Here is a 26,960-nt window from a genome sequence, read left to right as displayed (position 1 = left end):
TTCAGAGAGATGCACTGAGTAGTAAAGACAATACTATAAAATGGTGATCCATGAGTGACTTTCTTCATCTGTTACTGGAGCGAGTCACTGCCATGGAGATGTGACTGAAACACCTCCTCACTGCAGCAGCATGTGCTCAGCTGATGTGATTGCAGGTGCACAGCTGCCATTCCCTCATGAGTTGTGTGACCAGACTCTGCCACTCAGGTATTATGGGGAAAGATAAATTACTGTGGTAGTTTGAGCTCTGAGTTTAGGAGCTCAAATGATAATAGATATAAATTCCTCCCCCTGCCCCTCTCCCTTTTTTCTCAGCAAGGTGGAGAGAGAGAAGAAAGAAAAAAAAGGGGGTAGGGGAAAGAAAAAAAAAGAATCGTGAAAGAAATATTCTGAAGTCGGTTTGGAAGTAGGAGGAGTAAATTTTTTTTCTTTTTTCACAAAAAGGGAAAGGAAAAAAATAATTTTTTACATATATATATATCAGTAACGGCGGGGGGGGGGGGGGGGGGGGGTTTACAGAGGTGAGGGATGAGGGTAAGTGGGAAAAAATATACAAAACCAAGCCTGGATGGCCTTGTGTTCCCCTGGATGTCGGTGGATTCAGTTGAGAGAGAGAGAAAAGGCCCCAGCCACGTGGTCCGGTGCAGGAGACAGTAACAGCAGCTAGAAGCCCTCTCGAGCAGAGGAGGCAGGAAAGAGGCGAGAGCAGCACGATATCCACCCCTTTTATAGGCTTGCTGGACAGGAAGGGGAAGTGGAATAGACCACCTCTGAGTCAGGGGACCACCTTCTCCCAGCAGGGGAGGGGCCAAACCCTCCCCAGATTAAATTTCTTTTGTCCACCTGGGGCTGGGTTCTTCTCAGCCCTATCCAGGATGGGTGTGCCCCAGCACAGTCCACTCCTCTATTTCACTTCCACTTTCCTGTTACAGCTTCTTTATCCAGTCATGAGTTGTGGTATTAGAGTTCATGTTGTGAGTCCCTCTTTATCCCAGCTGTGTCTCTCTCTCTCAGGGCAGTCTCTCTCTCTGGTGCCAGTTGATGCAGGTGGTGCTTGAGCTGGGCAGGAACGTGGAGAAGAATAAGAGAGAACAGGAAACCATCTTCACCTCTAAAGGGGAGTCAGGAAAAGTCTATTGCTGTATGGGAAGCAGGAGCAGGTGTAGGCGAGATGATGCAGAAGTCCTTTTGAGCTGATGCTTGTGTGCGGTGGGTTCATGCTGGATCCTGGACACCAGGTTGTAATCAAACTAGGAGAGAAAACTTACAATGACTTATAACTATTATACAGTGATTACATTACATTAATTGGTGTTACCTTCAGAGGCTATACATTTTCAGCCAACGTCACGTTTCGTTGTGGCACACACTGAATATCCCCAGTCTCTAGCATGACCCAGTATGTGTGACCAGGCCCCTCAGCAGAGACCACCCCTCGGGTTGGTTTGCCCCCACCAACAGCAGGGAAAACCCATACTGATTTTCCTAGTAGGTTTTTCTCATTGATCACAGGAACTCCATCTCCATCCACTGTTTGCAGCAGGTTGGACTGGGCAGGACCAGCTCAGTTTACAGACCCTCTGCTATTGACTAACCAAGTGGCCTGAGCTAGGTGTCTTTCCCAGTTCCTAAAGGTTCCACCCCCCATGGCTTTTAGGGTGGTCTTCAACAAGCCATTGTAGCGTTCAACCTTCCCTGCAGCTGGTGCATGATATGGGATATGGTAAATCCATTCAATCCCATGTTCCTTTGCCCAGTCCCTTGTGAGATGGTTCTTGAAGTGGGTTCCATTGTCCGACTCAATCCTCTCTGGGGTGCTGTGTCTCCACAGGACGTGTCTCTCCAGGCCCAGGATGGTGTTGCGGGCAATGGCATGAGGTACTGGGTAGGTTTCCAGCCACCCTGTACTTGCCTCCACCATGGTCAGTACATACTGCTTGCCACTGTGAGCTCGAGGAAGGGTGATGTAGTCGATCTGCCAGGCCTCTCCGTACTTATACTTTGACCATCTCCCCCCATACCATAAAGGCTTCATGAGCTTAGCCTGCTTTATGGCAGCAGAGATATCACACTCATGAATAACCTGGGAGATTGCTTCCATGGATATGTCCACTGACCTGTCCCAAGCCCACCGGTATGTGGCATCTCTCCCTTGGTGACCTGAAGTGCCATGGGCCCAGCGAGCTAGGAATAGCTCACCCTTGTGTTCCCAGTCCAAGTCTATCTGGGAGATTTTTAGCAGCCAGATCTGCTTGGTGGTTGTGCTGGTGTTCCTCAGTGGCTCTGCTTTTGGGAATGTGTGCATCGATGTGCCGTACCTTTATTGGCAGCTTGTCCAGACGGGCAGCAATGTCTTGCCACAGGTCTGCGGCCCAGATAGCCTTTCCTTTCCTCTGCCATCCGTTCTTCTTCCATTCCTTCAGCCACCCCCATAAGGCATTTGCCACCATCCAGGAGTCAGTATATAGGTAAAACACCGGCCAGTTCTCCCGTTTTGCTATATCTAGGGCCAGCTGGACAGCTTTTACCTCTGCATACTGACTGGATTCGCCTTCTCCGTCCCTTGCTTCTGCCACTTGCCTTGTTGGGCTCCAGACAGCTGCCTTCCATCTCCGCTTGCTCCCTACAAGACGGCAAGGTCCATCTGTGAATAGAGCATAGCCCTTCTCATTATCAGGGAGGTCATTATATGGAGGAGCTTCCTCAGCACGGGTCACTGTCTTCTCTGGTGGCATCCCAAAGCCAGCACTCTGGCCAGTTGGTGATCACTTCTACTATGCCAGGGTGTTCAAAGTTCCCCATTCGAGCTCGCTGAGTTATCAGGGCCATCCATTTACTCCAGGTGGCATCTGTGGCATGATGTGGGGTTGAGCCCCTCCCTTTAAACATCCAAGTCAGGACCGGAAGCCTTGGAGCTAAAAGGAGTGGTGACTCGTTCCCAATTACCTCAGAAGCAGCTCGGACTCCCTCATAGGCAGCTAGGATCTCCTTTTCTGTTGCAGTGTAGTTGGCCTCAGAACCTTTGTACCCCTTACTCCAGAAACCTAGGGGCCTGCCCCTTGTCTCACCAGGAGCTTTCTGCCACAAACTCCATGTAGGACCACTCTCACCAGCCGCAGTATACAGCACATTCTTGATCTCTGGCCCAGTTCAAACAGGTCCCAGAGCCATAGCATGACCACTTCTCGTTTTATCTGGTCAAATGCTACCTGTTGTTCAGATCCCCACACAAAACTATTTTTCTTCTGTGTTACATGGAAGAGGGGTTTCGCTATTTGACTATACCTGGGAATGTGCATTTTCCAGAAGCCCACAAGCCCCAAGAAGGATTGTGTCTCTTTCTTACTAGTGGGTTGCACCATAGTGGCTACCTTATTCACCACATCCTGAGGGATGTGGCGACGGCCATCTTGCCATCGAACTCCCAGAAACTGGATCTCTCTGGCAGGCCCTTTTACCTTGCTTCTCTTTATGGCAAAGCCAGCCTCCAACAGGATATCAATTATCCTCTTACCCTTCTGATAGACCTCCTCTGCTGTCTCACCCCATACAATGATGTCATCAATGAACTGCAGGTGCTCAGGGGCTCCACCCTTCTCCAGTGCAGTTTGGATCACCTCATGGCAGATGGTAGAACTGTATTTCCACCCCTGGGGGAGACGATTCCATTGATGTTGGACACCTCTCCAGGTGAAAGCAAACTGTGGCCTACATTCTTCTGCAATGGGAATGGAGAAGAAAGCATTAGCAATGTCTATTGTGGCATACCACTTGGCCGCCTTCGATTCCAGTTCATACTGGAGCTCCAACATGTCTGGCACAGCAGCACTCATCGGAGGAGTCACTTCATTCAGGCAACGGTAGTCCACAGTCAATCTCCATTACCCGTTTGCCTTCTGCACTGGCCATATTGGGCTGTTGAAAGGTGAATGAGCTTTGCTGATGACCTTCTGGCTCTCCAGTTGTCGAATCAGTTGATGTATGGGGTGCAGAGAGTCTCGGTTGGTCCTGTATTGCCTGCGATGCACTATGCGAGAAGCAATTGGTAACTTCAAATCCTGCACCTTATGGCTGCCAACTACGGAGGAGTCATCTGACAGCTCAGGCATGGCAGACAGCTGTTCCCTGTCTGCAGTCCCTACAGCTGCTACCCCAAATGCCCACTTGTGCCCCTTAGGGTCCTTAAAACATCCCTCCCGCAGAAAGTCAATGCCAAGAATGCAAGGTGCATCTGGACCAGTCACTATGGTGTGTTTTCCCCACTCATTCCCAGTCAGGCTTATCTCAGCCTGCAGTACAGTCAGATCTTGTGAGCCCCCTGTGACCCCTTGAATGGTTATGGGCTCGGTCCCTCTGTAGCTTGATGGTATTAGGGTGCATTGGGCCCCTGTGTCCACCAGAGCTCGGTACTTCAGGGCTTCTGAAGTGCCAGGCCATTTCACAACACATCCCAGTACACTCTGTTGTCCCTGACCTCCGCCTGGCTGGAGGCAGGGCACCTCTAATGCTGGCGGCGAAGCCCACATTTGTCACAGGGCCCTGTGTTACTGGGAGAAGGGTCTCTTGAACGGGAGGAACCACCCTGGGAAACTGGGGCTGCCCTTCTCCTGGGCGAGTTATTCCCATTGGGGCCACCTTGCAGTTCCTGTACTCTGGCCCAGAGTGCAGAGGTGGGTTGGCCATCCCAGCGGTTCATGTTTTCCCCATGGTCACAGAGAGCTCTCCACAGAGCCACCCTTGACATCCCTTGATTAGCTTGGGGTGATCTCCTAGGGGGAGGAGAATGACGTTTATTCCTGATGGCTGAAACATGGATCCATTCTGATGGAGAAGGTGAAAGGGGAGAAAAGGTGTCATCCCCTTCCTTCAGTTCAGGTTTGGAGGCCTTAATCTCTTTGATGATGTCTTTAGTCATAGCCTCTATGGCTGAGATTACAGGCCTGTGACTGACACTGTCCTCATATTCCCTCAGGTCACTAGCAAACTCACCCACAGTTTTAGGACTTCCATCCTGTCCAGTCAGAAGCATCCCCCCTAGTGTGTGTGCATATATTTGAGGGGCATCCTGGGTGAGTTTCTTTACTAAGGACCGTTTCATGGACACCTGATCTGGGTCCAAGGGGAGCTGGCCATTTCCATAGATGATCTCCAGCACAGCCATCTGTCTCAGGTACCGAATGCCCTGTTCCATAGCCGTCCATTTAACTGGGGCCCAAGGCAAATCCTCTCTGGTAGGGTACCTGCGCTTTATAGCATTAGTAATCCGGGCCCAGAGAGTGTGTGTTCCATCGAGTTTTGCTAATTCTTTATCCAGACCGACATCATGAGACAGGGAGCCTAGAAGCTTCGCCTCCCTCTTATCTAGATCTACAGTTTCTGCACCCTCTTCTCAGCCCCAGCCAGGATGGGTGTGCCCCAGCACAATTACAATGGAATGATCTTCAGCATCACTTCAATTGTGTGCCTGAGGATCAGGTTTCTCTTTTCCTGATATCTTTTCAGCAGAGTGTGATTATCAAGACTCTCAGTTCTCCAGAATATTATAGTGTACCTAGAATAGTTATAAATTGTAACCTGCAGGTTGTTTTTCCTCTCAGCAGTAAATACAGATTATTAACTTACATTCATTGTACCAACCCAGCAGTGGCAGCCAAACTAAAAATATCTTTTCTGATATGGCTTGTTCAAGACTTAATGACTTCTTAGAAATTCTGTGCTTGCTGAGGCCCATTGAGAGAAATAATAAATTGGTTTAGGTGTTGGGATGGCCTGTAAAACTGTGTGCAATATTCCTCTGCAACAGGTCTTGAGCTTCAGGATCAGGGAGCAGGAACACCTCTCCTTTGAGGGCAGGCTGAGGGAGCTAGAGTGTTCAGCCTGGAGAAGGGGCAATCGTTTGAAATTAGAGAAGAGCAGATTTAGATTGGATGTTAGGAACAAGTTCTGCACCATGAGGGTGGTGAAACACTGGAACAGGTTCCCAAGGAAGGTAATTGAGGTCCCAGCCCTGGAGATACTCAAGGTCAGGCTCGATAGAGCTCTGGGTAACCTGATCTACTGGAGGATGTCCCTGCTCTCTGCAGGGGAGTAGAATTAGATGACCATCCGAGGTCCCTTCCAACTCAAACCATTCTATGATTCTTGAAGTACCCACTTTTGTCTCAGATTTTCCTAAGTGCAGCAATATTCTGCCATATGAGGAGTGCATGCTTTGCTTGTTGTGGTTTTGAAACTTGCACACAAGACTTCGGGGTCCCTTCTAATTTTTTTTATGCCAAAAATAGTTTAACATATCTTAATGCAGCGTCTCATGCTGCCAGAGCCATATCACTATCACTAGAAATATTTCTGCTGATGGTGACCTTTAGGTGCAGCCATGCATACTGGGATGGGATGCTTTGTGTCTTGCAGCTGATCCAAACACACATGGCACATCCAGTACTCCAGAGCTGTACATGGATTTCCAGATGAGTAACTATACAGTGAATAGAAATACAATCCATAAATTCAGCCAGTTAATTTATTCATTGTGACAACTTTAGTTGTTTTATGTATAGTGTCAAAAGAGATGTTAGAAATCCTCATGCTTTTGCAAATGCCTGAAATCAAACTTCCCTTAAGGGATTTTACTGGAATTTCCTATAATTAGGGAAAATTAGTAGAGACCCTGAAGGGCAATAGATGCATACAGCACAACTTTGACTGGACGACCATTCTGCACTCCATGCAAAAGAATGCTTTCAGTATATTTTCAAGCAACACATGCAAAGCTGGGAACCAAGAGTTACATGTGAAGATTCTCTGGGAGCACAGACCAGCTCCATCAAATGACTGCTTGCCCTTGATGGATAGCTTGGGTCTGTCAGAACACCTGTCACCATCTATGCAGGGGAGTTCTTGCTTTGAAGGTGATCATATAGATGGGCATTAAAATCTTGAGATCTTTAACTTAAGACATAACATTATTGCATAGTTGTAGTGATATAGAATATCAGATAAAGGATGTGCTCAAACATGCATAAGAATTTTACCCCAGGAAATGGATTAACTGAGACACTTTCCCACCAGTGTCATCTTTAACAAAGCAAACATTTTCTAAGTTGTATAATATGGAGGTCACCTAATATATCACCGTTGGAAGAGTTGGTTTCATTATTTGGTAGCCAAAAGAGATTATTAATTTGGTGTATTTTCTGTTGCCTTCACAAGAAGTTACTCTTGTTCTTGATTTTCCTATGGCTGTGGCTTTTACAATGCTAAGAATCAAAATGATTTGTTTTTTCTCAGTTGGTTCTCATGATCAGAACTTCTTCACTTAATAGTCACAGTTTAATATCACAAATTATATTGACTTGTTTTTCTTTCTAGTGTAAAACCTTGTCTGGGATTTGTGACCACATCATTTCTCTCTCATCTGATTCTCTGGTGTCACAGTCAGCACATCTTGAGGTAGTTCATCTCACCAGCATTATGCCCAGTGAGGGTCTGGTAAGTAGCAAAGCAACTTGAAGTTTAACTGTTAGAATCCAGAATCCAAGAGTCAGTTCTTTAGGGTGATTTTTTTTTTTTTTAATTTTCCAAGAAATCAAAATGTGTTCTCATATAGTCTACTACTGTTTTAGTAAGCTGAATCAGATTTGTGAAAGTGGCTTAATTTAGCATTTATCTAATTAAAGGGATTGGTTGCTGTTCTTTTTTTAACTAACATTTCTTTTACCTAGGGCTTCATGTGCAGCTGGTAACAGAGCAGCTAAAGAAAATTTGTAATCCTTGGATAGCCATATTGCAGTTTTGGGAATGTACCAAAGTAATCTCCAAATACACACTTATACAAATAAAATTAACTAAATCTCATTCATTAACGTGCTTTGAAAGCCAATAGAGGAAGGTATGCTTCTTGGGCTTGCATAAAAATAGTTCTATGCCTCCCTAATGATTCACTACAAATAAAACTTGCAGAAGTACCATCCCAGAGACAAAATAAATCCCTTCTATTTGTAAATTGTTTGCTGTTGTTTTCTGCACATCCCAGCTGCTCTGCATTAGTCACACCAGTAAAATTCTCTGCAGAGATGATTGTTCAGTAAGTATTTGGCTGCCACTTCTCAATAATAATCTAATGCTGCATTTTTTGGACAAGGTTTTTTTTGTGAATCTGTAGGGGTCAGTGGGTAAAGATTTCTGTCTCCCCTTGGTAGCTACTTCACAACCATTCTGCTATTGGTAGGCTGTAGGAGGACGAAGACAGGGACGATGCCTGGGAAACAAAGATCCTAATAAAAGCTGGAGTGTAAGGCAGCAGTGCAGGCACTGGGATATTTTTGCACATTCTCCTCATCAGACAGGCTGCTTTCCCCAGTATGTTCTTTTAGACTTTCTTCAGCTGCCTTTTTAGGATTTATTTTTCCTCCCCTATGATAGGAGAAATGCAAGAATGTTGTTACGGGCTTGGAGAAAGCAGCTGGAGGGGAAAAAAAAGGGGGGGGGGTGGTAAACAGGTAGAAAAAATGGTAGCCATGAAACTTACCTGCAGAAAATTCCAGAGTTGACATATTAAAACCCATTTGAGTTGTACTGTATGTGTTGTGGCACGCTTCTGGTTTGGAATTCAGCGTGATTTACAGATTTATTTTACATTTCTGTTAGTTGAGAAGTTTGGTGTTACTCCAATATTTTACTCTGTTTCTGACATTGAATATCAATGAGCATCAGATGCAAACCCTGTCAAAGTTACATAAGCATAATTATTTTGAGGTATGCATACTGGTTTGAGAATTATGTGTTTTATTAACACGAAATATACACAGACATGGGGGCTTGTATGACTCCATACACTTACATTACTCTTGGACTGATTTAGTCAACAAAGAACATTATGAGAGCATGAAATACATTTCATTTTGATTCTGTGGCATCACAGATGCTTAGCCCAGTATGTAATCCTGAAGATGGATGCAATTTGCTTGTGCAATGGCCAAATGCATTCCCTTTGTGACCCAGTTTTCCCTCTTGGTCTGATTTCTGAGTTAGTGCAGGGATACCAGGTCAGTACCACTGAGCAGCTCGTGTAGTGTAGGATCTGTAAACTCTCTCAGTGCTTTCAGCTTGCATTAGGACTGCTACATCCAGCATGCCAGTGCTCTGCATCTCACTACATCTTCTCTTCCTATCCAGAAGTGTATCTCTGCTGGTCTGCTTAACGGAGAGCTCACTATCAGTGCTGAAGGGAGCATGACCACAGCTGGGATGTATTTGTCTCAAGGATGATAGAGCATAGCAAGCAGGGCTTGATGTTACCAGTGTTTCCTAATTCAGAGATAGCTCTAGGTCTAGGACAGGGTAGTAGTCTAGTGGAAGACAGAAAGAGTGTAGCCTGCTTTAAAAATGCCATGCCCATCTAAAATGTCATGTCCTGTAGTGAGATGAAAAACAAATGGTATGAAATACTGGGCAGGTTTATTTCAGGAGTTATTCTAATCATAAAGTATGGAGCACAATTTAAACCTTTAAGGCATGATATACGTGACCAAGGTGAGACTTGTTGGATGTATTGTTGTGGCCTGGCCTAAGGTCCACACTTCCCTGGACCCCTTTCTTTCTTAACAAAGCATCAGCCAGGGAAAGCCTGAGCTGGCACAACACTGCAGCCTGGACTCCATCACTAGGTGAGGAATTAGGGTGTAGTTCTCCACCACAGTGTACCCATGAGTTTATAGCCAAGAAAACTGCAGTAAGTGGGCACTGCTGACAGAGGATGTGAGATAAAGACTGCAATCAAAAGTGCCCATTGATTTTTGCCTTCCTTTTTTTCTTTTTGTTTTTGGTAGATGAAGTAAAAATGACAGTGAATGGCTGCGTTCTCTGAGCCTAATTGTGAAGGCTCTCCAACATGTTAGGTTGGAAAATTCCTTATAATCAATTTTGCTGACACAGTTCTGTTTAGAAGAAGATATGAAAAAGGACTATAAATGGGAATAAAAGAAAAATCGTGTGAAGAGGAAAAGAAAACATTAATCAGGATCAAATTTAGAACAGAGTAATGAATTACAAATGGCTTTCTCATGATTGTATAGCAGCTTTTTCCACAGGATCTCTGCTTCATTCAAGAGAAAAATGAGCACTATTCACTGAATGGAAAGTATTCAGAGCTCCATTTTTATCCTTATCGTTCAGTGTAAGGGTTGAGGTCTTATTTACCATGCTGCTGCTAAGCTCTGCATTCCCTTCAGTTACTAATTTCATTGTGAGATGAGTTTGGTTTATTTTTTATATGGCCTTACTGAGTGCTTTACAGACACTGATTAATTCATTCTCACAACACACTTGTGAAAACGATCTTATAGTTTTAGTTTCATAAATAAGAATCTAATACACAGAGCAATTTGTGTCAAAATCGCCAAAAAGCTGTTTTTCAGGAGAAGATAGCATCCCATTTTTCAGAACCCTTGTTACTTTATAGCATAAATCACAGTCTCTCTTAGTTTTAAGTGCAGCTAAGCCTTTCAGAGCTGCTGAGGGCTCCAGCTTCAGCCTCACGCAGGGTTGGCATCTAGAAAATGAACACAAATTATTTGCCTTTGGTGAAAAATCTGTTGTAAATGACTTGGATTTATAGAAGAATTTAGTTATCTGGAGTGATTCAGTTGACTGGATATTCAGTTGACTTAATTAAGAGTCTTTATTTTCAAGACTCCATATGCAAACCTGCTGTTATTATATCCCTTCTAATTTCTCCCACAAACAAACCAGGAGTCCTACAGGCATTGCATAAGCTTCCCCATAAGCTGAATTAATTTCCAGGTCCAAGTCAATACAGTTTCTACACGAAGTCAGAATTCCTGCAGGGCAGTGTCTGTGATTAATTGTTCAAATAAATTCTGGATCATAAATCATTTCCACAAAGGCACTCCATGCCCTTTGAACATGTAACTTCAGTTCCAGCATTTTCTACCTTTCTATCCAGGCTTTTACCAATGTAATGATTGTCTTTTTCTCTTTTCCTCTCTAAAGCATCATCTCCTTCAATCTGTTTTATTTAAAAATAGCCTTATCTCATGCATTCCCCAGAGCATACTCTCTGCTGGTAGTTTCATGGCAGTTTACTGGACAAAAGAATCTGCATCGGAAAGCACGCATTTCAGATTCCATTCCAAGTCCTGATTACTGTGTTTGCATCCTGATCTCTGCAGGCATTTGCTGGCCTCCAGAAACACACTGAATTTTTAACTCTCTCTTTCCACTCCTTCCCAAGCAGTACCAGTCACTCCTACCACTCATTGCTTTCCTCCTTGTCACTATTTAGCCACTGAATGTTCAGTGACAAATACAGAAACACCCTCCATATAGTTTCTGTTTCATTTTAAAGTTACTTTTAAGATCATAAAGCACCCTTTCTCCCCAGTTGTAGACTATGGTAATATCATTTATAGCTGAAGTGAACTGCATCATCAGCCAGAATAAAATGTCTGGAAGGCAAAGCTTTGTTTCAAACTACCAGTTTGACAAACTTGAGGAATAAACTCCTGTACTGAAAAAGTATTAGACTATGAGAACCGGTGTCAGCTCTGACAGAAAGGGAACATGCATGCATAAGCTTTTAAGAAATTGAACAGAATCGAATACAATCACTTCCTGATTTAAGAAAATTCCCCTCCTTGGCTTGTAGTTTGCCAACTCTGAGTTGTTTATAGCGTCAGCTGTAGCTTAACAAAGTGGATCATTTTTATACTTTCACATTATTTTTCTTTCTACTTAGAGAAAGATAGGTTAGATGGTAAACTTCTTTGTGATGGTACAAGAACTTGTGGTAAATGAAACTACAGCATAATTTTTATTTTCAGATACTGCACATAACTACTCTGTACAAGGCAAGGTTTTTCTCCAGAAATGTGGTGTTTGAAAAACACATTCCCCTGGAATTTCTTGTGTTTCAAAAGTCTGCAGAGCAAGTTCTACACATAAGGGTCTCAGAATTGCTGTGTGGTGATTAGGCAAATCAGGTGAAAATTCCTTGGCCTGATGGACCCAACACAAGCAACAGGCTCTTCAGTGGAGAGTTGGTGGTACTGTCTGCAAGGGAAGAGCTGCATCTCCTGAGCTTGCTGCTAAACCCTTAAGGGTGAGGGTAGGTGAACAGCGATGCAACCTCACTGGTAATGTCCAGAGCAAGCTTTGGAGCAGTTTTGCTGTCAGATAAAGGCAGGCTAAGCAAATCAGTATTTTGTTTGAGATGATGGTTGCAGAAACCATTCATAAGATGGAAGCATGGAGAAGATTTTGAGGTTTAGGTTGTTTTTTCCTCCTACTACTCTTCAATAACCAGGCATTGTGAGTAATTGCAGACTCATTTTTATTGGAGCCAGTGTTATTTAGGACTAAACTTTTCCTTCATCTTCTGCACTTGATGTGCTGTACCTATATTTAAAGACCCTGTTGTGTAACATGCACTTTAATCTTCTTTGATGAGACTAATGGTTACTCTTAAGCAGGAGATTCTAAACAGGCAGGATGTTGTGCTTTATTATTTGGTTTTCTGTCTTCTGACCTCTGAGGATGTTTTACTTCTGGAATGCAGGAGCACTTTTATTACTTCCTTTCACTTTGTTGTTCTCTTTTGTGTCTGAGCTTCTTGCTGCTGATAGAAACAGTGTAATCTGTCACACTTTAATTAAGATGTATGCTGCTTATATCCACAGCTTTGGAAATATTTCTACAAAGGGAACTTTTCCATTTAAGAGTTTAAGGGAAACAGACTGTGAAAATAAATATTTTTATAAGCTGTGCATCACTGGAGAAAAGGAAACCAAACAGATAAGCTGTCAGATGCAAAGACCCTTCTTTATTAAGGATTATTCATCCATCTAATGTATATCTACCCTTTCAAAAAGCACTTCTTCTTATGTGGAATTTGTCATGTAAAGTGATGGAAGCCAAACTTTTCCATCTATGCAAGAAAGGAATTGCAAAAGAATGTAATAAGTAGAACTCAGATATGAAGGCAGCTGTTCTGTGGAAATACACATGGCTGTCCTAAAACTGTTAGGGTGTTCATCTAATTATTTCAGATACCTTTTAAAGGCTTACACAAATCTGACAAAGTTCCATCATACTTGACATACAAAAGTTCTCATAGCCTACCTTGTTTGTTGTCCATGGATGTCTATTTAAGTAGGATTTAGTGAAAGGAAAATAAGAAAGAAGACTAAAGAAAGAAGACTAAAGTCTTTTGAGTAAGAGGGTTCAGATAAATGAATACATAAATTTGTAGCAGCAAAGACAACCAATGCCAACAGAAAATCAGTTTAGCATTGCCATTTAAATAAATTTATAACAATAATAATTAAAAAGCTAGTGAAAAGAAAACTAAAAAGAGCAATAAGTAAGGTAAAAATGCTAGAAGGTATCTTAAAGACTTAAAGAAAAAAAACATGTTAAAATTCCAGAATAAATTGGAGGATAGAGGAAAGATCAAAAAGAACAAGAATACTAAAACAAACCAATACAGAAGAATAATAGAAGATACTAGAAATTGGTCTTTTGAAAAGTGGAATCTGTATTGCAGGAAGAAAGTAGAGAGGTTTAGTGTAAATTTGGGTAAAGGGCTGCAGCATAAAAGGCAGAGCAAAATGAATATTTTTGAGATGGACTTTTTAAATGGCAGCAAATTTAAAAAAAAAACCTCTTCCAGCCACCTTCTTAAAGCATTATCTTGGCAATTGTTTGTATGCTTCTGTCCAAATTTCATAGTTAAAACAAAGTTTAAAAAGCCGTTTTAGATCTGGGGCAAAAGATCAAGGGCTTTAACAGCTCCCTGGTAGTTTGTAGCATTGCAAACCTGCATCTTCACTATCCATGCTTCACTGAGCTATGAAAACAGATTCTGGACTCTTCTGCCTGTAAAATTACTGCTGAGACACACAAACCATTTTATTGCAGTTTTAAATACCTGAATACAAATGTATTTTTAATATGGCAGCAGAGAAGTTATATGAAAATGTGAATCATCTGATAACAGGTCATGGTTACCCAAAATTCAGTAATGACCTGCAGTTGGATGTGTTGGAAGTATGAGCCAGGAATGCTCATACTAAGAGAGTTTATTCCCATTGCAAAATTCACAGCTCCTCAAATACAGCCTGACATACCCATGGATTAACCTGGGAGGAGTTGTTGACACTTAAAAAGCCATTGCTGTCATTAAACCTTGGTTAATTAACCAGATGACTCTGCAATAAATTCTTCAAGGAAATTCCACTTACAACTAGAAGCAGCACTTTCTAGGGAATAGTCTCTCCAAAATGACTGACTCTTCCCATATGTCTTCAAAGTCAGATTTTAATTAAAAACCTTTAAGGCACTCTCTCATTAGGGGCAGTGGTAGAGTTACTCAGGAACAGTCAGTTCTTGACATAACAGCCTGTGCAACATTTCCTTGCTCTGTAGCCTCTCTCATATCAGTAAATTCTTTGGAGTTTCATACCTGACATATCACAATAATTAAAGAGCATGTTTCTTTCTAACCTGCTACCTGTTGGCTGGTCTGAGCCATCTTCACAGAGTGAATGAGATCGCTCAAGTCTTGCCTGTAGATAAGGGCAATAGTTTGTCATTCTCCTGTGTTCTGGGATCACCGGTGCAGTTCAAGAAGAAACTAGAAAGAATAAAACCCCATGCTCAGGGACAAAAAGGAAAAGAAAAAGAAGATAAAACATCCTAAGCAAGGATTCCAGGGAAATTCTCCTTGTAAGGGCAGAAAATAGACCAGTAATAGGACAGAAGATTGGGAACGGAGTTACCTGGGCAGAAAGAACAAAACAGGTTGTGATAGTGAAAAATATGGTAGGACAGCCCTGGATCTGATTAGATAAGGAGAACGGACATTCATGAGCCTGAGGAGCAGGAAGACTGGGAGGAAGGCAGCTTGGTGGACAAGCAGCAGCAACTGAAACTCAAAGGAAAGAGGCAGGAAAAAACCTCTACAGCAGCACTCAGTTGTGTAGCTGTAGATATCCATCTTTCAGCTGCCACTCCAGAAGGTTTTCTGTCTGCCAGACCCATGCATATTTCTTGGCTACTTTGAAGTGTCTGAATATTGTCTGGATATCCCTGTTTAGCAGATGAGCTCCATTCCTTCTGTCTGAATACTGATTCTGGAACTAGATGTGTGGAACAAACAGCTTGTGGGAAAATTTGGTCTGGGGCAGAAGGACAGAGTAGTAGGCAGGAGGGGGAAGAAGCTTATGTTATGGAGACTAAATAGACAAGAAAACCTCTTTGAGAGGGGTAGCCATTCGTGGTGAAGAGGAAGGATCGGAAGACAGCGAGAGGTGGGAGACAACGGCGGGGGGGGGGGAAGGGGAAGGGGAAGCCCATCCTGAGCCTAGGATGGATCCTAAGATTTGGAAGCTCACTCATTTATGTCCTTTTTGCCTGTACAACCTGCTCACAAAACACTCTTCTTGTGTAGTCTTAGTTTGATGGTATTTTGATTTTTGACAGCTTGGACAGCTGCAATCCATGAAGCAGTTTGCAAATGGTTTGTGTAAAAAGTTCTATGAGAATAATGAGCTTACAAGATTATATCTTAATTTTTGTCAGGTTTTATAACAGAAGTTAATAGGATGGAAATAGCAGATATGTGGATCCTCTTTTAATAAATTAGTTTGCAAATTGAAGATTATGTCTATGTAGAAATACATCATTACAGGAGAATAGGACTCTTGAATATGCTAAATCATTATGACTGCTTTAAGCCACAGGTAAAGTAGAAAATACTGGTACACAAAGCAACCACTTCTAGCAGTCCCAGAAGTGTTAACAGTTGTCACAACAGGATCTACTTAGCTATTGATATCTGGGTTATCGATCCTACTTCAATCCTTCAGCTGCAGTATTAAATCTGTGTCTGTCTGGAACTTATGTTATCTGACAGGAAATTTATTAGAATATATTTCTATTTTTTTTAGGCTTGTTAATTACTAAAAATGGTTATATTAGTGAAAAGAATGAAACAACACTGAACAAAAAGATAGCCAAGAGCCTAAATTGAAAGCAAGATACAGCTCTTTTGCCTGATCTGTTTTCCCTGTGTTCACAGAATTAACAGCACTCCAAAGCACTAAGTTTGGTGATTTTGGACATTTCTTATGTTCAGAGTGGATGATTTTCATTTTTCACTGGAAGTTTGATGAAAGTGATCCCCTTAAACTCTTTCATTTTTATCAATAAGCTACTTAGTGTGTAAATATTTTTATATATATATATATATGAAAATCTAACTTTTGATGGGTCATTTTGAGGGGTAGATGAAGCACACCAGTCACTAAAGTAGGGTTGACACATATTGCCCTTCAGAAACAGTATTTTTCTAAGTGTCAATGTCTTCTCATGTTGAAGGATAAATTGCCCTTAAATTGTTCTGAATCTGCCTGCCACTGAAAGCAGTCAAGAGCTGGACTGAACTGTACACCTGTGTTACACACTGCATTAGCTGCAGTAAAAGGACAAGCAAGTGGTGACAGCATATCAAGAACAGGGGGATGTTTAGGGGGACAAATGTGATTTGAAGCAGGGACACATCTGGCTTCTAGAATAGACGACACAGACTAAATAAAGCTGTAAAACTTTCTCTCCAGTGGAAAAATATTTCTGGAGCGATGATATTCTACATGATAGGCATATAAAAATATATGTTATATATTATATATAAAATAGCTTGTACTCAACCATAGAAAATCTAGAATGAATATCCCAATTGTTACATTTTTTAGATAGAATGTAGCCTTCCAAGGTTCTCAAGTTCTGGTGTCCCCATCATGAGAAGGACACAAAGTTGTTGGAGCAAGTCCAGAGGAGGGCCACAAAGATGATCTAAAGGCTGGAGCCAGCTCTGCTATGAGGACAGACTGAGAGAGCTGGGGTTGTTCAGTCTAGAGAAGACTGTGGCAGACCTTAGAGCTGCCTTTCAACACCTGAAAGGATCCCACAGGAAGGCTGAAGAGGGACTTTTTATAAGGGTAACCAGCAACAGAACAAGGGTGAATGGTTTGAAGCTGAGGGAGAGCAGGGTAAGATTGTATCTTAGGAAGAAGTTCTTCAGTACAAGGATGGTGAGAGTCTGGAATAAGTTGCCCAGGGAGGCTGTGGATGCCTGGTCCCTGGGGGTGCTGAAGGGGTGTTGGATGAGGCCTTGAGCAGCTGAGTCTAGTTGAGAGGTGTCCCTCCCATGGTGAGGAGGTTGGAGTGGATGCTCTCTGAGGTCCCTTCCAACCTGAGCCATTTTATGATATCTCAAGGAGATACAGTGCTGCTGTAATGGTCAATCAGAAACAATCTCTCTCAGTTTCTTTTTTGGAAAACAAAGGTGAAAGCTCTATGTAGGGTAATTTCAAGGCTGAGAGTCAAACACTGAAATTATTCTTTATATATTTTGTTCTTAAAGTTTAATAGCTAAGATGAAAGAGCAGATAGCAGAATGTAGAGTAATTGTTAGTGATCAGTCAGTTTTTAGGTCTCTCAGATGGCATATATTGAGAGATAAAATACTAATTTGATGTTCTCCAAAAATACACATAGCTTACCAGGAGGCTAAGAAGTTCATGAAGAAACATGTCCTGGAATTTAGTAAAAAGTTTATCCACTATGTTCTGCTTTGGCTTTAAAAATCTTAGTCTGCTGGATTGTTAAGTGGAGAATGAATCTTGTCAAAACAAGCAGGGTGCTAGAGCTGTGATATGAAATTTGATGTTGAAAGTGTGGCTGGAAATGTGTTACTGAATTTGACTATGTGTTAAAATAACAGACTATGAAGGGTACAGCACGTTGTGTAACATTCTGGCTAAAAGTTCACTCTGGCAATCCAGCCTAACATATACCAGAGGGATTTGAATACCTATTAAAGAGTTTCAATGTCCCATTGTCAGTGAGAACCTTCAGGTTCTTGGGGACCTAGTGCTCTTATTTATGGCTTTCAGATGGCAAAGAGAAAGAGAATCACTAGTTGGAGGTAATACAGAGAGAATAAAGAACACTGATAAAATCAAACCAACCGTGTAGAAGGAAATAGGGGCAGACTCCTCAGAAACTTCTTTCTTCCAACTAATCACATTTTATGAAACTGATTTCAAGAATTTCAAGATTTAATGTGGACGTCTTTGTTATTTGCAAATGAAATCACTTATGAAGTAGTTTCATTCAAGGGAACAAGTAGTCATGGTGAGCAAAATCTAAACTGAAACTTCCTGCGCAGTAAAGTGGCTTGATCAGTTTTAGCCTTAGTCTTTAGCTTTAAGATTTAAATTGCCTTACAACTTGGTGAAATGGAACAAGTTTACCTTAAGACAGAAGCCACATTTTCCCAGGATGAAAAATCAAAGTAGATCCAGCTACAACAGATTACTTACTTTCTTGTCTCACATCCTTGTCCAGCCAAGATTTGATCATCTCCAAATAAGAGATTCCACAGCCTTGGCTTGCCAACCTGTTTCAGTGTTTTAACATCTTAATGGGGAAAATGGAAAAAAAAAATTTAAAAAATTTTACTAATTTCTTTTTTTTCTTTTCATTCAATTGAGATCCTACTTGTGTTCCTTCCTTCTTATCCTCTAAATGTGCACTTTCAAATAGAATTTGGCTTCATCTTCCTTATACCCTCCAATTTAGGTACTTGTAGAGAGTGATACAATCTTTGTAGTACTCTTTGGTGTGTGTGAAGCCTGAAGATTTTCATTAGTGTTCTGAAATTGGTTTCAGTGAACAAAATGTCCTTTCTCGTTGCTGGGGGCTCTAAACTTCTGTTTTGACAGCACAAGGTGATGCAGAATTACTGGGAGGATAATGAATCAGCAGTACAATGTACCAATTAGATTAATTAGATTTCAAAATTTGATGGATAACCAGAGTATATGGAGAGATGTGACGCTATGACCTCACTCCTGAGAGGCAAGAATACAGGCAATTGAGTGTCACTGACATTTAAGGCTCTGTTTGCATGGGTACTCATAGATAGATACCTACTTAGGCTGTCTCTCTGTATCATGTCCCTGGCATCCTTGAAGCAGTATTCTTGATGGACTAATTACAAAGCTCCTGTTCATTCACCAAGCTCATTTTTCTCTATAAATTGGTGATATGAGCACTGGATCATGTGTTTTCTTGGTTAGACTGTGGATTAATTTTTATTTACTCAGTAACTCTCTGAAGATGGAGCATTTAATTTTAAAGACTATTCCTCATTGTGGTTTCAGGTTTGATCCTTCTTTTATGTCACTAGTAAGAAAAAAGAGGTCATGAGAAATATTTCAAGTACTGAAGAGGAAAGAGCTTTTTATGCTAATGTTTAGTGTTGAATTTGATCCAAAAGCTTTGTTGGAAAAATAAAAAAGAAAGCATTAAGTGAGAAAAATCTGCTGTTTATGATGAGTCTTGATACATATTTGTTCAATTTAGATTTATAACTGTTAATTGACCATGGTGCCTTCCAGTCTGTTCAAATGCTAGGTCCTTAAACTGGAATAAGCATATTTTAATTATCCTGTAAACATCATTTACTCGTTTCCCACAAATATTAATTACCTTTGTTGCTCCTTTTTCAGGGAATGTATATCAAATCAACGTATGATGGACTGCATGTAATCACAGGAACAACTGAAAATGTAAGCTTCTTTATTCTCAATTACTTTTACCATGCGTGCAAGTTTTTTCTGTATATCTGCTGTACAGAATATGTAATGTGAAAGCTTGCTTTAAATCAAACCACTTTTTTTCTTTATCTTTTTTGTACATATGTCATATTATCCTTGCAAAAAGTTGGAGCCCTTGAAAAGCGTTGGACCTGGCTGCCTAGGGAAGTGGTGGAATCACTGTCCCTAGAAGTGTTGAAGAAAAGAGCCTGGCACCCACCCCTCAATATTTATAGATACTGATAAGATCCCCTGTCAGCCTTCTCCAGGCTAAACAGCTCCAGGTCTCTCAGTCTTTCTTCATAGGAGAAATGTTCACACCCTGCAGTCTTCCTTGTAGCTCTCCATTGAACTCTGACCATCAGATCTCCGTCTCTCTTGAACTGGGGAGCCCAAAACTGGACAACAGTATTCCAGGAAGTGTAAAAAGTACTTTTATGAAATTAACCATTCCTGAAAGAATTGTATTAGAAGGAGTTAAGCACCATTGTGCTTTCGTATTTTACACCATCTACAGTAATAACACAGAAGAGAATAAGAAAAATGTATTAATCATCATTTTCCTTGCAGGCCCAAAGCGTTAGGCAAAGCACGCAGGGAAATGCCGCAGCACACAAATCAGCATGACTGATCGTGAAAATCTTAGCTGTGTGACAGGAATAAAGGAGATTCTAAATATTCTTCTTGCTTCTTAACTTGTAATTCATAATTATAAAATTGGGGGGGAAAAGTTGCCTTCAACTGCTGCAATCTAATTCCTCTGACAAGGCTTCTTAACAATGCCCATCCGTTCTGGTTTTCGTGTGGTGTTTTCATCACGCTGTTGGCCTTCAGCTGAGGGTGTGTTCAACAGCATATAGCTGGATAGACTACAGGCTGAGGGGTTTTGAAGTTCATGTTGTGTTAGTACATTGTTATGGTGTTATTACTATTAATGTGGTGCTAAGGCCAGGCTGGATGAGGCCTTGAGCAGCCAAGTCTTAGCTGAGAGGCGTCCCTGCCCATGGTGGGGAGGTTGGAGTGGATGATCTCTTCCAACCCAAGCCATTCTATGATGATTCTGTGAATGCTGAGATTGGGTAATGCTGACACCCAAGGAACATAAAATCAGCTCTGTGCAGCTAGCAGAAGATGTAAATCCTTCTGGCATACATCCGCAGCCTGTGTGAGTAAGCTTCAAACTGTGGTGCTTTGTTCTGCTTGATTTGTACCCTTCGAGAAGTGCTGCATCATGCAGCTGTTGTCACAGGGCTTTTAGCCAGTGCAAACCCATGGCAAGATGATGATTTGCATGTCACTGTTTGTAAAGACAAGTCTAGTGCAAATTAAACTTAAAATGGGTTTGCTTCTTTATATGAACATAGTTGGCAGCATTTAGAGGCCTTAGAATGACTGTGCCCGTCTTGGGTCCTGAAACTTACAAATGATCCATCTTGACTGCGTGGCAACAGATTTCATTCATAGATTGAATTACTCATGGAGTAATTAATCCACTTCTTTACTCTAATTCATGTTAGAAGTAAAATGCAGTTTGTAGTTAAAATATGTATACATTTGTAGTTCATAGGAGCAGTTACTAAATTGTTAGCCACTCAAATTTTTATTTTTAACTAAACTTTAGATGTCAAAACTTTTTGATAAGACACACACCATAAAAAGTTGCTTTTTTGTTTTTGTTAGAAGTGTAATCACATGTGCTGATAAATCATCTTCAAAGACCTTTCCTTTCTGGCATTTCAGCAAATTGATTTCTCATTCCTTTTGAAGGGATAATTGACCTGAGAGCCAACGTTTAATTTTAAAAGATAATAATTAGCTCAGCCTCATCAAAGTCAGGCAAGGAGCTAAAAAGAGAAAGAATTAGACCTTTCCTTTTCTGACTAATATCAACTGAAATCAAACTTTGAGTGGTTTATTTCAGTTTCTGGCTTACATTCTATTCACAGTTTTAAGTGTGATCAAGTTTGCATTCATACAAATATGTTCACAGAAGTCCTTATGAAGGAATAAGCAAAGATCAAGGAGGTGAGGAGTAGGAACACGGCTTGTTTTGGGAAGGTTGGGCAGGGCAAAGTGAGGGGTGATAAACTAGCAGTAGGCTCAAGGTAAGAGCTGTGCTTGGAAGAGCACCTGTAACATGTTTCAATCACTTTGTCAGATAATGGCTATTTGCCCTATTGGCTTTTTTTTCCTTACTCATTGAATGATTCCTGATGTCTTTTACTGTGTCCCTGTACGTGACTATGCAGTAAACTCACTTCTGTGTGATGTAAATTTACCCAGTGTATTCCCAGAGAGATTGTGACTGAGAAGTAGAGAGATTTAATGAAGTTAGAATAGTTCAACCAGACGGAAAGGCTGCTCACCACCACTGGAAGTGAGGTTCTAGATTACTTCGTTAAATTGCCATTTGTAACCAGAAAAAAAAATCTTGTAAATACCAGGTTTTTTTTTAATAAATATGACCAATTATTATTTGATATCAATAACATTTTAGGCATAGCTTTCTTGCCTCCTTGAACATTCATTCTTTTAATTCCTGCTCTTCCCTTTCCCCTCCTCATCCCCTGATCTAAAGTTAATTCTTATATCTTGTCCTTAGTCTCCGGCTGACCAGTGTAAGAAAATCCATGCTGGTGATGAGGTGATCCAGGTCAATCATCAAACTGTGGTAAGTATTCTGGATATTCTGCAGGCCTTGCCTATTCCCACTGCTGAAATGGTAATAACTCTTCTTTGCCAAGATTGATTATCAATTAATCATTTGAAATATCATAATTTATGCATAATAAGTAAAAGAACAAGTTGGTGAGACTCTGGAATAGGTTGCAGATGCCTCACCCCTGGGGGTGTTCCGGGCCAGGCTGGATGAGGCCTTGAGCAGCCGAGTCTAGTTGAGAGGTGTCCCTGCCTGTGGCACAGAGGTTGGAGTAGGTGATCTCCAAGGTCCCTTCCTTGGGGGGAAGGGTTCTATGGTTCTATGTTTCTATGATTCTGTGATGTTGAGTCAGTAACCAGCCAGTAACCAGCTAGAAGAATTAAGCCAGATTTACATTTTGCACAGCTGCTGTTCAACATCATAGTTTTTAGGTAAGGAGATCCCAGAGTATTTGTCATTATGGATGTGCCAGCTAGTTTGGCTTATTCTCTTAAACAGAATTTTGCATTCTGTCTCATACAGTGATCAATATCATGCTTATAATTACCATTATTTCCATTAGTGGATAAGAATAATTCAATAGCACCAGCTCGTTAAATTTCTATACAATCAATATTTTAAAACTAGCGAGACTAGCTCATAAATTCAGGTGTAACCCCCTTGAAGTTTAGTGATGAGAGAGTAGTCAAGTAACCTTACATTAGCAAGGTTTGTATATTCATGGTGATCTTACAGCTTTTCCAGAGCAGTTGCCTGTCTTGCTCACCAAGCAGAGGAACATGGATTTGTGCCTGCACAGGGTCCTCACTAGAATTCTGTCTACACTTCCTTTTACCACCTGTGACTCCACAGTTTACCAAAAAGCAGGCATTACTAGAAGTAAAACTATAAAAGAGAAAAACACAAATCAGTCTGAAATTATACCTAGCCAAAGTGTGCTTCTTCAGCTGTTCTGCTCTTCTCACTTCTCTCACAAATATTGTGCAGTCATTTTTCTTGCCTGGCGGCTTGTATGCCATTTGTACCAGCACTTTGATTTCTGGACTGGAGAGTAAATGCTCTTTTATCCCTCATTCTTCCTAATTCTTCCTTTCAATATTTTATCCACTTTTTAAGGTTAATGCCACATCTTCATTCCCACTATACAAAATTGTGTGAGAAGTTTGCATTGATTTATAACCAGTAATGATTCTGTTCAGTTTATTTTATACAAAGCATTTAGCATTGTCAGGTGAGGAGGCAAATTAGTGCATTTACTATCACGTTCATTTTCCATACTCAAAGCATTTAAAGCCTTAGGGATAAAAACATAGCTGTTAGTGTTATTTCTTATTCCATCTTTTACCTGTTCATTGGTAAGGGAGCCTCCATGATTTCCTAAAATGTACAGAGGTTACGTTATACAATGCAAAGAGGCAGAAACAGGCTTTCTGCAGAGATCTGTATGCTTCGGAGATTTTATCTTTGTTGTCCTAACAAATTCATTCTCATAGGACTGAAGGTGCTGTTGTGTTTTTGTCATCTCTCAAATAGAAATCCAAATCAACACAATGTGTTTGGAAAGAGGCTGTCTTGAAGGTGCCTAGATACAGACATTTTGTGTGCAAATACCACTAGTGAAAATTCTTCCCTGATTGGAGAAAGTATGGATCTCTTTTAGTAGATTCCAATCCTGCAACTGACTACTGGCGTCATTTAATCTCAATTTGACTGAACTAGGCCAACATATTTTCTAGATAAATTCATATTCACTCATTTAATGAGATCATCTGAGTTGTAAAACTTTCATTGATGTTCCCACAACCTGTAATAAATTCTTCCGGTAGTTAATTATTCCTGTAGCTGAAGAAAAAAAAGTCATTTTATTTGTAGTCCTCATTTGTCTGGCACAAGCTTCCAGTCCTTTGATCTTGTTATATATTTTTATCTATCAGCTTGGAGAGCAGTTTTTTTCATTTAGGGGTTTTCAGGATGCAATCAAATTACCTCTTTGCTTTTTTTTTGGTCAACTCGATAATGTGAAGCACTTCCAGTTTGTCGTCATAATGCATGACCCTCCTCAGCCACCTCTTTACATTCCTAGCTGTAATACTTGGCATATTTAACACCAAGTTACTGACTTGTCCAGTGAAAGCTTTGTTCATGGATAGGGCAGTACTCCTGTGCTGAAGTTGTACCAAGGGCTGTACACCAGTGTTTATTTTTTTAAAAGGCTTCTCTTTGTTTTAAAAGTGAAACTAAGAAGATGCTTTGGTTTTATTTTTTTCCCTTTATAAAACCAAACCTGTGATTTCAACTTCAATTTGATTCAATCAGGAAGTCCCTTCCAAGAGAAGAATCATTGCCCATTTTGAAACTGAAAGAGAAGAAAACTTTTCAACAGGGTTAAGAAGAGTAGATTTGGAAATAGCTGTACTGTCCCCACACTGGAGTGGAGTCAGCACAGACAACAGTGTTGCAAATCCTGGAGGCACTTACCTGGGGTCATCTAGCTATAGCAGAGGATTAAGTATGTTGACAGTGTCAGTCCCATTGAAATGCTGGATGTGCAGAGTTAAGAATTTTGGGATTGATGTGACTATATTTTCCAAATTATTCCTATTATCTACAATTAGTGTGCTCGATTTATATAAAATTGTATTAAGAAAGACTTAACAGATAGTAAGGAGGTAGCTGCTCTCATTACTCTTTTTCCTGAAGCCAGTAATAATTTAAGACATACATTAAAAATATTAATAAACCAAGAGCATTTGGTTTACTTTATTTTTCAAACAACTTTTCAGTATGGTTGAGAGGTAGAAAAGAGTTCAGCAAGTATCAAAGCCAAGTGGCTTGCAAATTATATAATGCAACAATTGAGAAAGTTAGAAATAAAACATTTACTACATGGAATCTGATCTAACCAAGAAACACTCTGTAATACAATTATAGAGATCAAAGAAAAAATAATAGTACTTTAAGCAAGAAATTAATTAAATCAGGCAATTCCCACTGGCTGTTAAGATCATTTAATCATTATCCAATTTCCTTATTTGCTTTACTGCTTGTCCTTCTTGCTTATTAGAGTTTAATAAAACAGAATAAGAAATGTTAAAAAATAAGTGATACATTCCAAATTACTGCCACACTAACTCTTTGTTTTTCCCTACAGTCACAACAGCCTCTAGTTCTGCCACTTCCTCTCATAAAATTATACAGAAATGCTGGATGTGCCACTGCACATTTATTTGTTTGCAAGATTAATAATTACATTTCAGGTTTCCTGGGTAGTGTATTTTCTGCTTCTTAGATGAAACAGTTGATGTCATATTGTCCTTTTTTTTTTTAATGTTATTTATGGGACCTGATTCTTCAATCAAAGAATTGGGGCTGTCATGCAGTGAGAATGGGAAAATTAAAGCTGAGGTAGTCACTAGCCAAGAAACACTTGTTTTGTTCACTTGTCTATAGGAGATTAGTATTGAATGCAGAACAAAGAGAAGAAAACCACTAGTAACAACTGTATGGGCCCATGTATGGTTGGGATGGAAGAAAAGTTGGATGCTTTACTGCCAAGTCATCTACCTCTCAGTTTACTGAAAAGACTGAAACTTCCAATGGCAAGCCCTAAGGAAGATATGTGCCCCTGTGGCCAAGAAAGCCAACAGCATCCTGGGGAGTATTAGAAAGGCTGGGGTTAGGAGGGAGAGAGAGGTTCTCCTCCCCCTCTACCGTGGTGAGGCCACATCTAGAATGTTGTGTCTAGTTCTGAGCCCCTCAGTTCAAGAAGTACCTCAGGGAACTGCCTGAGAGAGTCCAGCATAGAGCCACAAAGATGGTGGAGGGAGTGGATCATCTCCCTAGTGGAGGAAGGCTGAGGAGCCTGAGGGGTGACCTCATTCATGTTGATAAAGATGTGCAGAGTGAGTGTTGTGAGGACAGGCTCTGCTCAGAGATGTTCAATGACAGGACAAGGAGCAGTGGGTGCAAGTTAGAGCAGAGGAGGTTCCATGTGAACATAAGGAAAAACTTTTTCACTGTGAGTGTGCCAGAGCTCTGGAGCAGGTTGCCCAGAGTGGTTGTAGACTCTAATTCTCTGGAGATATTCCAAACCCATGTCTGGAAGTATTCCTGTGTGACCTACTCTAGGTGATCCTGCTCTGGCAGGGGGATTGGACTGGATGATCCTTGGAGGTTCCTCCCAACCCCTAACATTCTGTGATTTTGAATGAATTAGCTGCTTTAAGGATAACATTGTATGCTAGGGAAATGTAAGAAGGCAGAACTTGCTAGTTAATACTTCACAAGATCAAGTAGGTGATTTCGAGAGCAAAGGATAACTAAAGACATGAAGAAAAATGATGTTAGGTGAAATTCAGCCTAAATTTATGAAAATTAAATTGTGTTCTACCTTTGATAATTTTTTCAGATGAGATATATTGCAGATCCAAACAACTATTGATCCAGCAGCCTGTGTAATATTTTACTTGCTTCTGTATAGAAAAGTGTTTGATAAAGTGGGGCGAACTGAGGCTTGAGAAAAATGAAAAATTCTTGAGTTTGGGTTTTTTTTATGATTTGAAGGTCATTCAAAAGGACAAAGAGCAGTAATAATGCTTAGAGTAATTCCTGTTGAAAGCTGG

The 26,960-nt window shown here is 40.9% G+C and overlaps 1 protein-coding gene across 1 annotated transcript in view; it reads left to right on the top strand.

The window, feature by feature from the left end:
• LOC128972456 (connector enhancer of kinase suppressor of ras 2-like) overlaps nt 1–26,960 on the top strand; it is a 198,619-nt gene that overhangs the window by 104,622 nt on the left and 67,037 nt on the right. Inside the window, exons 6-8 of the mRNA XM_054388444.1 lie at nt 7,369–7,488; nt 19,593–19,652; nt 22,282–22,350. Coding sequence (XP_054244419.1) covers nt 7,369–7,488; nt 19,593–19,652; nt 22,282–22,350 — 249 coding nt within the window. The remainder of the gene's footprint in view (nt 1–7,368; nt 7,489–19,592; nt 19,653–22,281; nt 22,351–26,960) is intronic.

Source organism: Indicator indicator, chromosome 17 (assembly GCF_027791375.1).
Source record: "Indicator indicator isolate 239-I01 chromosome 17, UM_Iind_1.1, whole genome shotgun sequence".
NCBI classification, from domain to species: domain Eukaryota; kingdom Metazoa; phylum Chordata; class Aves; order Piciformes; family Indicatoridae; genus Indicator; species Indicator indicator.
This window is presented reverse-complemented; position numbering and strand designations above follow the sequence as displayed.